Here is a 14,927-nt window from a genome sequence, read left to right as displayed (position 1 = left end):
GAAGGGTCGCAAAAGTTACGAATATTGCCCGCCGTGGTTGCTTAGAGGCTATGGTGTTGGGCTGCTAAGCACGAGGTTGCGGGATCGAATCCCGGCCACGGCGGCCACATTTCGACAGGGGCAAAGTGCGAAAAACCCGTGTACTTAGATTTAGTTGACCTTAAAAAACCCAAGATGGTCCAAATTACCGGAGTCCCCCTCTACGGCATGCCTCATAATCAGATCGTGCTTTCGTACGTAAAGCCCCATAATTTAATATTTAGTTACGAATAGTATTTAGGCCAGTGGGTGCTAAAGGCGCATTGGACAACTTCGAAATTTTTCTATATAAATTGCGTTATAATCAATAAATAGTTTTGGATTAGAGGTATCTTAGTTGCAAAAGTCTCTAATGTATATTAAGATAAACAATGACCGTCTTGAGAATGAAATTCAACTTTCTCTGCCCCCGGTTAGATCTTTCGAGCGCGTTTACTGCGTGGTTTACTTTCTCGTTAATCAAGCATAAGTATCGTGTGAAAGGAGACGAAAAAAACCGAGCCTCACATTTCTCTTGCTACGTCCGGTTTCAGGTGGACAGAAAACTGCCGCTATGCACGACCACTTGGTCGACAGCACAATCCGTACTGCGTGGAGAAAAACAACACGCCGCCGTGGCAGCCAGAGCAACGAGCAGACACCCAGTGCACCGGAGTCCACGGTGTGTATATACTTGGAACTTGCAACGCAACGAACGATTGCTTGAATGCGCACGACGTTGTTGTATAGCTATGCATTCTAGTAAATTTTTGGAGAGAAGCAGCTGTCATCGCCTCACCATGCCATTGCATTTCGCAGAAAACAGAGGCGGGGGCTGACCCTCTTCGTTTATAGCTAAAAAAACAATGGAGTAAGCATTAGCCTAGCACAAAGTCTTGATGTACACCCGTAAACAAAATTATACGGACCACGGCAGTGCAATGGTGCCAAACTACATCGACGCGTCATCTTCCGGCGTGGTGCCTGCTATATGCATGACATGCCGGCATATCTGCCGGTATGTCATGTTGCTTGTATTAACAAGCTGCGCTGCTCGTTGACTAAACGTTCAACGGGCAGCCGCCATGTGCCATTCACTCTGCTCCCGCACATCTGAGTGATCGCGGTAGAACCATGGCTCGCGCCTTCTCTCGCGCCTGTTCATTACTCGAGCAGAATGCCTTACTTCGTACAGAGGCGCTGTGGCCTTGCGTTATCGGAAGGGCTTGCAATATTTGCCGCCGCCTATTCAAGCACGATTTTATAATCAGTGTGCCTTTCTCGCGCAAATGATTGCGACAGTGTATCGACACTTTAATCTAGTACAAAAGTAGCAACAGCACGTCGGCAGCGCATATTGGAAGCGCTTTCGATAACCCTACGCGCCCAGGAAGAAGCAAGCATTCTGCGCGAGTCATCAAAAAGACGCGAGAGAAGTCGGTAATGCCACGCATTAACCAAAGATATGCAATGCACGCAGGACGCGCGAGCCAGCAACGCCGCAGCCACTGAGAAAAAGATATATATATATGTAACGGCGCAGATGTAACGAAACAGCAGAAGCGGCGCATTTCGCTGCCCATTGAACGTTTAGTAGACAAGCAGAGTACGCCGATAAGGAAAGCCACAACACGACAGGCCGGCAGGTATGACGGGAGGCGCATGCGCACCGGCGTTCGCGAGCGCCACTCTTGACAACTGGCACAGGTGGCGTATCGATGCAGTCCGGCACGCGCTCCTGTTGTACGTATACGTTTGCTCACTGGTGAACCTACCATCGATATATTCATCCAATAGGAATAGCAAGTTCTCGTACCGCTAGATGAAGAGATACACCTAACATAAACAAGAACAATTCAGGACGTCATGAATAAATTTGATTTGCCTACCTTTCTATTCCCGTAAATAGGGTGTACCACGTAACTTGAGCCAAGCTTTAAGAAATATGCAAATGCCACGTAGCCATGGACAGAACTAAGGCAATGTTGTTCGGCGTAGCTGAGAGATACTTGGATTATTTTTTATTTTTTTTTCTTGCGTTCTGCCTAATTACACAATTATTCTTCATTAGTTAACTTCTCAAATATTATAGCTAGATGAAAAGTGTCAATGAAAAAATTGTAGAGTGAAATGAAAAACTCCCGATACAGCTTTCTGCTGCTCACTACGTGCTGCACAAAAGCGCTTTTCCAAGTACGCAAAGTGCCTCGAGCGGCCAGTCGCACGGTAATGTTTCGCGTATTTGCGGGCTTCTTTCATTATTGAAAAAACTCTTTTATGTAGCCCGTATTGAGCAACAGAAAGATGCATCTGCAGTTTTTCATGTAACCGCTTAATCAAGTTACGCTGGTTTTAGACTCTATTTCAAGCTTTGTCTTTAAGCTGTATACTTGAGCTGAATTTCTGTATTGCGACATTTCGCGCTTCGAAGATTTATCGTAATGTCATTTTATAATGAGTTTCGTTTACACTTGTGATGTTGCGCAACTTGGGGTATATTTGCATGTTGGTCACGTGAAAAGGAGTAGGTGACATGGCATCCCTTCTTGATTGGTGGCAGCCTATCCTTATTTATTCATGTCAATAAGTAGAAGGAAGAGCCAGTTAAGTACCGATTTCTGACAGAAACTCGTCTAGTAGTAGGTTTACCTAGGGGATCAGGGCCCGTATTCACAAACATATATGACCCTAAAACTGTTCGTAAGAGCAAAGGCCAGTCAATCAAGATGCTGGAAGTATTATAAGAGCAGGCGCCCAGCCAATGGCGAAGCGTCCCTAAAAACAATATGTTTGTGAATTAGATCAAGGTTGAGACCTTGAAAGCACGTGCTTTCTGCTACTCCATTCTACGTATATATGAGCTATGACGCTATGTGTGACGAAACAAGAAAAAAAGTGCTGATTAACAAAAAAAAGAAAATGTAAAGAGAACCAAATGGTGGGACGCTCGCTTGAACTCTAGTGGGCGACTTCTCAAAGTTTTTCGTTCGTAGGTGATCTCTACCAATGGCTAGCCGTCTTCGCTAATATTAACTCTAATATCAGCATTGAAACTGTAGCGTAAAAACTTTTTTTGCGAATGCTGGCTCACAGGTTCTCGCATGATGACAAATATGAGCAAATTGACATTAGACTGCTAAAATGCATGTTCTAAGTATAAAGACTCACATCGACTTTCTGTCTGGCTTTATTTCTTGCTTTCTCTTTTGCTTTTTCAGAAAAGATCTTCCATTCCGGAAGATGCTTCCAAGTTCGTTATCGACAGGGAAGAACTCGAGAGATTAACGAAAGAAACGCAGGTGTGAACAAGCTCACGCTATTTCATTGTGATCAACACGGACGTCATAATAAATTTGAACACGCCTTGGTATCAGGCCCATTACACCTCTGCTTCCGCAATGCTGTTCATTTCTTGTCAGAGGTCGTTCCGTTTGCGCGAGAGGATTCCGAGGAATGTTATGTGGTCTTCTTCGTATTTTCCATTTCTCGGTCGTGGTCTTTCTCCGAAGACTCCAGTTTTCAAATTATGTTTTGTTATTTGTACCCTATAGTAGTTGTCCTCATTATCAATGGCGCATTACAGGTTTACCAACTGTACTGCACGTATATGTGCTTGTCTATATTCAGTATGGCCATTTTTAAGTTTTCCGGAATTTTTAAAGATTGCTTGCAGCAGACAGCGTAATTATTGTACAGAAGAGGCCAGCAATGTCCGCATTTTCGAATAATCCAGCTTAATGACGAGATTTATGTTACCGGCAACAAGCAATCTTTAAAAATTCGGGAGGCATTCCCCTCTCTGAAGGTGGATGACCAGCGAAGCTGTAGCCTATTACACAGCGTTAGACAAGGGTACATGTATTTCTTTTTATCATATGGTAATAGTAGTAATTAACGACCTAGTAGTAATTAACGACCTTCCTCCTAATGTTTCCTCTCACATCCGCATGTTCGCTGATGATTGCGTCATCTACCGCATAATTACTAAGGACTCTGACCATAGTATTTTACAAAATGACCTTAACAAAGTGCAAGACTGGTGTAACGACTTGTTAATGACCCTTAACCCCAATAAATGTAAAGTAATGTGCTTCACTCGCCACCATCAGCCCTTATACTCACCGTATAATATTACTAATACTACCTTAGAAAAATTGGAACACATTCAAATACCTCGGCGTCACCCTTTCATAAGACTGGTCTGCTCATGTAACGCGCATTACTGCCTCCGCTAACCAAACATGGGATTCCTAAAACGCCATCTGCGTCATGCACCGCAACACGTCCAACTACTAGCATTCAAGACGCTCGTACGTCCGAAAATTGAATACGCATCCCCAATCTGGTCACCACATCACATCAAACTTACGTTATCAATGCACTTGAAAGAATTCAGAATCGTGCGGCAAGATTCATTCATTCTTCGTATTCTTACAACACTAGCGTGTCACTACTAAAAGCACAGTCCGCCTTAAACATGCTATCATCCCGGCGTCGCATTGATTCGTTAATCCTCTTTCATAAGTTTCATTACAGTTCGCTCCATCATGCACCATATGTGTTGGCCCCATCCCCTCGCCATTCCCTGCGTACAGGGCATCCCTTGCAAGTGACCCGTCCACGCAGCCATACTACAACCTACTCTGCATCCTTCTTTTGCCGATCATCAACCGACGACTAAAACGGCCTGCCGCGTCACATATCCGAAATCAACTGTGCATCGACGCTTGCTGATAAGCTTAATACTAATATTCTTCATTGAACTCATGTGGCCACTAATTAGAATGAACAACATTTGTAAACCCCACCCCGTATGTTATACCCCCATTGAGGGGTCTTTAAGGAAATAAAAGGGAAGTGAAGTGAAGTAGTGACGATACCCTTGTGATTACTGTGATCACTGACTTGTTCGGTTACAACCTTAGATAGATTCTTGGCCAAACTTAAATCTATACACGACCGTTATTGAGTAGTTGCGAGACTTGGATTGGTCTGGCACTTCAAACCAAACTCTTCTTGACCTTTCTGAGTGAACCATTTCATGTCTGGTTTTGAAATGCCCACATTGAAGTCTGCAAAGTTCATCACAGGGGTAGTGTCATCACGGCTAACGGATGCAAAATGCATGGTTACAAATTCATCGTTATCACACTTTGGTGTGCCTGGAGATATATACACAGTGTCTATCACAATTCCCTCTTTCGTTTGTACGGCGCAGACATCCCCACAGAAGGTGGCATTCTCCTTATACGAGTCAAGGGTGCATAGTTGTACATAATTTTGTCTTTTTTCTTATATTCATTTTATTTATTTATTACACTTTTAAAAATAATGTTACCAAATAGCTATTAAATGCACATGTTTACTAGATTTCTATGTATTTTACCACTTTCTCACTTGTTCTGTACTAGTCAGCGGCTAGTAAATCTATTTTAAGTACTGCCTTTACTAGCCAGAAAGCCTTCTTAGTAGTTATTACTGAGTAACTACTAAGCCACTACTACCTCACCTGGCTGTGGCCTATTATGCTGTGGTTGTGACAATCTTATACAAATTTAAATAAACTGTAGAGTTGTTCATTATGTGCGACTAACAGTTATGTGCGACGTCGTAGCATACACATATGCAGACAGTAGGCTTTGGAAATTTGTGCGCAAAGCTCCGATTGTTTAACAAAATACATAGGTGCTCACCGGTGCAGAATGTGTACCCTAAAACTAGGGTTATAAATACCCTTGCAGTTGCTCTTTGAGGAAGTGCTGCGTAGCATCTTTGTTGTTCTGTACGTGTGTTCTTGCGTACTAGTACTCTCTTACCCGGAGTCAGTGCGCCTTAATGTCACTGGTAAACATTACAGATATATGCACTTAATTTATGCCTTAATGTACAGCGAAAGGACGCGGTCCTCTCTTTTTCATATGTATTTATTATTTTACTTCCTTATGCTTTTATAATACCATTGACTTCGTATGCCAATGGAAGCGGCACTCATAAATCGAATAGTCCCCATTGTATTGTTCGTAATTAGATTTTAGTTGTGTTAGTAACTGCACTACCAAGATAGTATTTAGTTAGTACTAAGTTAGTGCTTTTTGCTAGCTTCCGCAAGTACTGAAAGTACTATCCATCATTTTAATACCCGCCCTTACTAAGAAGGTAGTGCTGTTTGGGACAAGTAATGTGTTAGTATTTATTTAGTGAAAATGAAGACCTTTTTTTTAAGGAGTATATACCTCAAAGGTCCCTAAACGGAACATTACATGAGGGGTAGGGAAGTACTGAAAATGGCAATACCTCCTGCTCGTGAGTCCCTGTGCTGCTCACAAACGATTCCAGTATACCCATCGGCTTGACACAATGCATGCTTATTTATTTATTTATTTATTTATTTATTTATTTATTTATTTATTTATTTATTTATTTATTTATTATCCGGGCCGAATGCTTGAAGCCTGCTTCACCTCCGCCGCGGGTCGGCCCGGTATTGCAATATCTCCAGAATCGGCCCACGCTCACTTTTTTATTTGTTGACGCACGGACACGTATACTAGATGGGATCTCAGCCATATACAGCTTCGCTGTAAAATTCCGGAATCCTGAAAGATTATCACCTGGTATGTGTGCGTGCATGCGTTTTTCACCTCTGCACGCGTGTGTGAGTGTGAGCTTGCGCGCGCATCTGTGCGTGCTGACACTGACATCTGCCGTCGAAACAGTCGTGCGACACGTGCTACCATGTGCAGGAAGTGCGGACTATTCTTAATGGGCTGAAACTCGACACGATGGGTGTTCACTGGAAGGAATTTCTAGATCGTGCTTCGTAGCACGCCTCCTTGTCGAAAAGCAATAAAAAAAAGTGATGAAACTGTACCGAGGTGGTGTCCGCTTTCCTACAGTAGTCCCTTTTTCAAAGAGAGAGTGAGAGAGCGAGAGAGAGAAAAAAAGCCACAATTCCACTTGACGGTATAGGCACACGCTTAGGCCAGATTTCAACAAGGAATGCCGAGACGCTGGTTGCCTTGGTATGCGAAGTTCTAACAACGCAGATGTTGTGCAACGAGAGGCAAGATGCAACTAAAGAAACCGCATATTCGTAGGATTCAAGGCGTGCCTTCCATGAAGCACTTTACGCGTGGTTAAGTCCAGCCGAAGTGAAATAGTTCGCGAAAGTGACAATAAATTACTGTGCAGCAATTTGCGGGATGGATAAGTTTGTTCAATACTTTTGTTGTTTGTTTTACTTCTGTCACTCGACAACGCTGTGCAGCAACTCACTGCCTTTCGGGAAGCATTTAACGATTATTTTAAAAATTGTGCAGATCCCACGTACAGTGGGAATCGATGTTAGACATGCAGGACTGCATAATCAATGTAGCGTGCTATGCAGGATCGTTTTGGCTTGCGCAAAGTGTTGCCAGGTGTAAGAACGTGTTTGTGTAAGTCGAGTATAGTTGTGCGTGTGACGCGAGTGTGCACAGCAGCAAATATAACAGAACCCTTCTGACGAAGGCTGTCGACGGTAATGCGATTATAGTTCACGAATTGTGAACGAAGTAGGAGGTGATCTTTTTTTGAAGATGCTGGAAGGATTATTTTGTTGTATATATACATCTGTACACTATCATCTGTACACACATCTATCAAGCCCTGTAGGCTATCAAGTGTTACAATTGTACACATTACAAGTGAGGTCCTATATATACATACATACAAATTATATATACACATACATATCACAAACACATGTTCATGGGCTTAGCACACGCTGTTGACACTTCCCTAACGACGGCATTACCAACATGAGCACCATCGCCAGCAGCAGCGCCAGGCTAGTTGTTGTTCTGCGGTCCGTCTGCGATGGCAACAAGGTGCCTATTTATAGTGAAGTAGGAAGCGAAGTTCGTTTGAGAGAAGTCGCGGATGCCCTTCACGAAGAAGTAGTCTATAACACCCCTGGGATGCCCTCTCCACATCGACGTCGTCTTTCGTGTACTCCAAGAACCGGGCGTTCTTAGGTTTTAGAAAGGTAGACGTTGAAGGGCGCCGGCAATGATGAGGGGCATGTTCCTCTCGGCGGAGTTATCGTAACGAGGAATCACCCCGGTCTTGGTGTAAATGATGAGGTGCATATATATGAGCCGTTCGATGGACTCCTTTGGCGCTCCGGGGCTGAGGTGGACAGCGGTGAACTCGATCTCGTTGCCGTTGTAATTAATGGGCGCGACGCAGATGTCGCCGATGCGGCTGCGCATAAACGTCTCCTCGGTGTCGGGCGGCAGTCTCAGGTGGGTGGGCCCAACAGTGAAGATGCGCACGACCCTGTTCTTGAAAATGGCCACTTCGGCGCACTTAATTGCGCTCGGGTCACCTCATGTGGAGGACGCACTCGAACCCCTTAATAGCAGTGGCCTCATCATTGCAGTTTTCAGAAAACGTCAGCACGGCGGCCTGTGTGAGCAAAGCCTCTTTTTCAACTTCCTCTACATCATCATCAGCAGCAGCAGCAGCAGCTTGGTTACGCCCACTGCAGGGCAAAGGCCTCTCCCATACTTCTCCAACTACCCCGGTCATGCACTAACTGTGGCCATGTCGTCCCTGTAAACTTCTTAATCTCATCCGCCCACCTAACTTTCTGCCGCCCCCTGCTATGCTTCCTTTCCCTTGGAATCCAGTCCGTAACCCTTAATGACCATCGGTTATCTTCCCTCCTCATTACATGTCCTGCCCATGTCAATTTCTTTTTCTTGATTTCAACTAAGATGAATACAAGAATCAAAGCCCGGTCCTCAGTCCCCAGCAGCTGCGAAGCAACTGACCACGGCGGCGGTCAGACCTGTGACGCAGCAGAGGGTGATAAGAATCCTTGGATCGGGACAGGCCGCCATTGGAATCTGCACCTGGCAGCGTCTAACGCTAGACAGTTATCTAGTGAGGCAAGTCTAGCAGTGCTATTGCAGGAATTACAGGGCAGTAAATGGGATATAATAGGGCTCAATGAAGTAAGGAGAACAAATTAAGCATATGCAGAGCTAAAATGCGGGCACGTCCTGTGCTACCGGGGCTTAGCGGAGAGACGAGAACTAGGAGTCGGATTCTTCATTAATAAGAATATAGCTGGTAACTTACAGGAATTCTATAGCATTAACGAGATGGTGGCAGGTCTTGTGAAACTTAATAAGAGGTACAAATTGAACGTCATACAGGTCTACGGACCTACAACCGGTGGCGATGTCCAAAAAGTCAAAACCTTCTATGAAGATGTGGAATAGGCGATGGGTAAAGTCAAAACAAAATACACTATACAGATGGGCGACTTCAATGCCAAGGTAGGCAAGAAACAGGCTGGAGACAAGCCAGTGGGGGAATATGGCATAAGCACTAGGAATAGCAGGGGAGAGTTATTAGTAACTTTGCAGAACAGAATAATATGCGGATAATGAATATTTTCTTCCGCAAGCGGGATAGCCGAAAGTGGACGTGGAGGAGCCCGAATGACCAGACTAGAAATGAAATAGACTTTATACTCTGCGCTAATGCTGGCATCATACAAGATGTGGACGTGCTCAGCAAGGTGCACTGCAGTGACCATAGCATGGTAAGAACTCGAATTAGCCTAGACCTGAGCAGCGAACGGAAGAAACTGGTACATAAGAAACCCATCAATGAGTTAGTGGTAAGATGGAAAATAGAGGAATTCCGGATCAAGCTACAGAACCGGTATTCGGCTTTAACTCAGGAAGAGGACCTTAGTGCTGAAGATATGAACGACAATCTTATGGGCATCATTAAGGAGTGTGCAATAGAAGTCGGTGGTAACTCGGTTAGACAGGATCATCATCATCATCATCATCATCAGCCTGGTTACGCCCACTGCAGGGCAAAGGCCTCTCCCATATTTCTCCAACAACCCCGGTCATGTACTAATTGTGGCCATGCCGTCCCTGCAAACTTCTTAATCTCATCCGCCCACCTAACTTTCTGCCGTCCCCTGCTACGCTTCCCTTCCCTTGGAATCCAGTCCGTAACCCTTAATGACCATCGGTTATCTTCCCTCCTCATTACATGTCCTGCCCATGCCCATTTCTTTTTCTTGATTTCAACTAAGATGTCATTAACTCGCGTTTGTTCCCTCACCCAATCTGCTCTTTTCTTCTCCCTTAATGTTACACCTATCATTCTTCTTTCCATAGCTCGTTGCGTCGTCCTCAATTTGAGTAGAACCCTTTTCGTAAGCCTCCAGGTTTCTGCCCCGTAGGTGAGTACCGGTAAGACACAACCGTTACACCCTTTTCTCTTGAGGGATAATGACAACCTGCTGTTCATGATCTGAGAATGCCTGCCAATTGCACCCCAGGCCATTCTTATTATTATGATTATTTCAGTCTCATGATCCGGATCCGCGGTCACTACCTGTCCTAAGTAGATGTATTCCCTTACCACTTCCAGTGCCTCGCTACCTATTGTAAACTGCTGTTCTTTTCCGGGACTCTTAAACATTACTTATAGACTTAATATATATATATATATATACTTTATATACTTTAATGATATTACGATACGTTAGTCGGCCATGCTACTCCTGGTGCTAGGTGATGCTTGCGATATAAAAGTGACAAACACTTAACAGTACATAGAGTCACACCCGCACACACGCACACATATACACTATAGATATATTTACAAAGTTTCGTTAAGGCTCGTGGCTCGCAAGAAGGTTAGCAGTGTTTTCGTGGCGCGTAACGCGCAGGTGGTGCTTTGCCATGAGCCGAGAATGTGCCGCAGTTGCAAGCTTGGGTACAGTTGCAGGTGTAGTGCCGCCTTCAAAGACTGTCTCTCTGACGGGTAGCGGCAGCAGTCGTTCAGGACATGTTGCAGGCCTTCGGGGGCGTTACATTCAATGCACATTGGAGAGTCCGTCTGTTTAATCTTACTCTTGAAGTAGTTCGTGCAGGCCATCTTGAGTCCGATGCAATGTAGGGAGAAGACGTCTTTTCAGTTAAGGCCTCGCGGCATGTATACGCGGTCACGGGTGCATCTGTCCAGAGGGATCACTGGAAACGCGAAGCATGTGCACATACCAGTGTCGCTGCGTCTTTTTTTTAGAAATGTATCTCTGCTTTTTCTCTAGTCTTGAGCTTTAGCAGCTTGGCCAGCCTGAACGTTGCCTTGTATTCTGCAATGGGCTGGTAACCATTGCAGCACAACGCTGTGATGCAGTTCTTAGGCTTATTGCATAGATATCTAATGTCATGACGAGTTGCCCCCTGCGTACATGGCAACTTCAGGGACTACAGGGCCACTCTTGAGGCGGTGAAGAGGGCCCGAGAATCAGCTGTCTGCTCTATGATTTAAAACTGCCCGCAGGGCAGCTAGTTCAGTGGGTGTAGCTGGAGTGCGGCGACTGAGAGTGGCAGAGATGGTAACACTCGCAGACGGAATCCATGCATCAATGGCAGATGATTTAGGCGTAACGGATACATCAGCGTGAATATATATGACGGTGGGATCTGTAGCTGGTATTAATATGCTCTAGAGCAAAATATGTCAGCGATGGACCGGGAGTATTTTCTTTGCTCTTGATCCCAGGCACAAAAGTGACAATTGACCACGAAGGAAATTTCCATGATGGCTCTGTCGGCATAGAAATACTTCTATTATTCGCCCGGGTCAAGCTCCGCGCCACAGGACCCCTGCCTAAAGGAAACGGATGCCCCGGCACTCCGGCAGAAAAGTGCATGTGAATTAGAAGAAACATCTGCTGCAGAAGCACTGGAACTGATAGGTGTCTGCTTCCTATAAGGGTTACTACACTGATGTGTTTTTCGGTAGGCCGAGGCATGCGCTAAAAACTTTTGCTTGCGTACCAGTGAGCGCTTTTATGTCGCTTTGAGAAACACCCTGTAGCATAGGACGGTTGTATTTCAGATCTTCACAGATAGCCATAAACATGCGTAGCAGAGCATTCAGGAAGCAGCCTCCAGTGTTGCTTGATAGCATTTGAAAAGTGCCTGCGTATGACCAAATTATTTCTTTTAATATTCAAACAAGGCGTGACCACGTGATTAGCCTGTCGATTGTCATGCCTAGAAACTTGTAGCTTGACACACACCGAATGGGAGAGTGCGCAACCTTCCTTTAACGTTCAGCGCGAGACATCGCATCTAGTGAAAGCAATGGGGGCAAATATTTCTGGTGACATCGTTACACCTCATGCCAATAGAAATTTTTTAGTGGAATTGATAGCTTTCAAGGCTTACACTACGACTGCGTAAATATTAAGTTGGCATGTTTGCTATGGCATGTGAGTTACGTGGCCGCTTACTCACTGCATGCCGACTTCCAAGATGAGTTCTGGTTTCAGAAATCCTTTTAAGGGCACATATATTAATCAGTGAGTCACTTCAATTCCTGATGTGAGAAACCTTATAAAATATTTAATCAAGTAATGAGTAAGTTATTTTCTTATTTAATGTGTTGTAAGAGATTATCGCAAATTTACCGATGTCCGCCTTCGCTAATGAGGTACCAAATAATATCTATTTTTGTATGCGCATATATTAAGGAGTGCTTCGCCGCAACATCCGGGGACCATATTCGGGCAGTGGTTGTGGCTTTGGGTCAGTTCGTACTCACAAGTAGCCAATAATGACAGCGAACGTATTTTTACTGGTGAACACAGCCGGCAAATGATACGCAGCACCTACGCACACTATACTTTGTAAATTAGGCTTCCGGATACATAATAAGGAGCAAGTTATAGGTGAGTGTACTCACAAGATGGCTTCCCTCTGACGCCTCCAGGAAAGTCTCCAGCAACCATGTGCTCCAGAGGAGGAGGAGAGATGCCGCGCATCTCTCCTCGGCGTCGTCGGCGAAGCACCAGGAGTAAGGCGCCGAATCCAGAAAGCTTTTCGGCCGTGCGTGTTGCTTGCCATTGACCGGCCACCTCCGCTATTCTGTGCACTCCTACGATTGGCTGACATCCGCTTTGACGAACAGTTCTAGCGTAACAACTCTCTTACGAATACTCGCCAAGAACATTTTAAAAAAGAAAGTTCTGGTAACTTTTGTCGCGGACGTAACTGCTTGTCGCACATTTTTTTACTGTGGTAAAAACTCAAACTAACTTTGGAAATTACCTTGCCGATGCGGTCACAGACCGAATGCGGATATCTTTAGCAAAGTATACTTTCAGAAGGGTTAACCAAATCGCAAAGTGCACGTTTAGATATATGTGATATTGTTGTGGTTATAGCCTCGTTGATTTAGTGTTTATTTGTTGGCACCTGACACAGTTGTTCGAATTTTCCCTTTAAGAGCCTCTTTGCAATTTCATTTCGTTATTTTGACTTGTGTGTGAGAACACAACATTGTTATAACCGTTGTATATTCTTATAACTTATATGTTGCAGCTGTACTTTGTATGTACCACATGTGCAAGAGCCAAGGAGTAGCCGGCGCCGAGTACGTGTGCCAGCATCTCCTTATATCACATCAATAAAAATAAAGAGTCAAGATACAGCATACACAGATAGCAAGTTCTACACCTGGACAATCGGCGATGGCTCCTCTGGCGATTCCGCCAGAGGAGCCAGTGGTCTTTCTCATGACGTTGGCAGCAGCGGGACTGCTCTCTCAAAGAGCACCGCTCCATCAGCATGCTGATCTACTAGTGGCACCGGTAGTCTCTTCCACGCCGATGTCAATGGGAGCTACTAGAGGTCCCAGCGGGACGTCCTTTCGCCTACTCGTTCGCTTGCCCTTTACGGTGAATTGTTGAGTGCAGCTGGCAATGGCGGCATTCTGTCATTCACAAGGCCTCCTCATTATTCTTTTTTTTTTTCAGAGTTATCTCATGCTGGTAGTGCAGCAGGTGCGATTCGTCTGGCGTGCTTGGCGGGCAAATCTTCATTCTGAGCATCTCTGACGTTTGCATCATGCGGGCTTGAACAACAAAACCTTCATCAACTCAGTATCTCTCGCAGGGCGGCAATCCGTAAGCGCAAAAAACTATTCATAACCACTGTAAGACGATATTCATGATACACTGCGTCTTAGAAGCTCGATTTGGGAATACCTCTCCCCTGTAGGCTATCAAGCACCTTCTTTCCTTGCTAGTTTTGCTGCAGGCTTCTCTAGACGGAAATAGTTCATGTCCCCCATGTTACCATGCGAGGCATAAAGCGGCGAAGCGCAGAGCGCCTTTTTATGTACAACGGTAGTCTAGTTCTCCATGCTTGGGCATAAACAGAGCAAACGTACTCCGTAGGTAGGTACAAGAACATCGAAAATGATGCTAGGTATGGGACAAGCAGCAACGTCAACGCAAGTAGTTGTGTGTATTGACTTTGTCTTAGGTCTCAATGAGCACTGTCAGGTATGCACAGAGAAATGTACAGCTTTGCATGCACTGCACGTAGAGCGCATACTCAAGAGTAACACGCTGAACGTCAATGAACTAAGAAAATACAGAGACTATCGTAAGCACATCTATTTTTTCGGATCGTGAGACTATCACATATTTTGTTCTTAAGTTGTGTGCGCTCGTTATGAGCACGAGCGAAAGTGGACCTGCTGTGAACTAGCGACACACCACCGCGTCTCAGGCAGAAAGACACACCGCCGCTTCAGTGCACGCAAGACACCGAATTCCAAGAACCCACCGTTAGCATAAGTTTCTGTCCGAGGAACTTAGCCCTATCAGGCGCTAAAAAATTCTGTCCGTTGAACATCGACTCACTTAGGGCCGATGTTTGTAATGTTTCACGGCTGCAATCAAGCTCTCTTGCCTGCCTGCCAAAACGACGACCACAGGCGTCCTTCTCCAACAAGGTCAGCATCCATCGTGCCTCCTTACCATCGGGTTTCACACCCTCAGCACGTTAAACCTCAGCTTTGTGGCGTTTGAA

At 45.0% G+C, this 14,927-nt stretch overlaps 2 protein-coding genes across 3 annotated transcripts in view; one reads left to right on the top strand and one right to left on the bottom strand.

Annotated features, from left to right (window-relative positions):
- LOC135914952 (sodium-dependent multivitamin transporter-like) overlaps positions 1 to 3,400 on the top strand; it is a 67,572-nt gene extending 64,172 nt beyond the window's left edge. For both annotated transcript variants that reach the window (XM_065447884.1, XM_065447883.2), the window contains 2 exons: positions 573 to 700; positions 3,237 to 3,400. In XM_065447884.1, the coding sequence (XP_065303956.1) occupies positions 573 to 700; positions 3,237 to 3,323 (215 nt within the window). In that variant the 3' untranslated portion in view covers positions 3,324 to 3,400. The remainder of the gene's footprint in view (positions 1 to 572; positions 701 to 3,236) is intronic.
- LOC135914970 (zinc finger CCHC domain-containing protein 24-like) overlaps positions 1 to 14,927 on the bottom strand; it is a 360,258-nt gene that overhangs the window by 332,118 nt on the left and 13,213 nt on the right. The gene's annotated exons all lie outside the window — the stretch shown is intronic.

This window comes from Dermacentor albipictus, unplaced genomic scaffold, assembly GCF_038994185.2.
Source record: "Dermacentor albipictus isolate Rhodes 1998 colony unplaced genomic scaffold, USDA_Dalb.pri_finalv2 scaffold_11, whole genome shotgun sequence".
Lineage (NCBI taxonomy): Eukaryota > Metazoa > Arthropoda > Arachnida > Ixodida > Ixodidae > Dermacentor > Dermacentor albipictus.
Note: the sequence above shows the minus strand (reverse complement) of the source record. Positions and strands in the feature narration are given on the sequence as shown.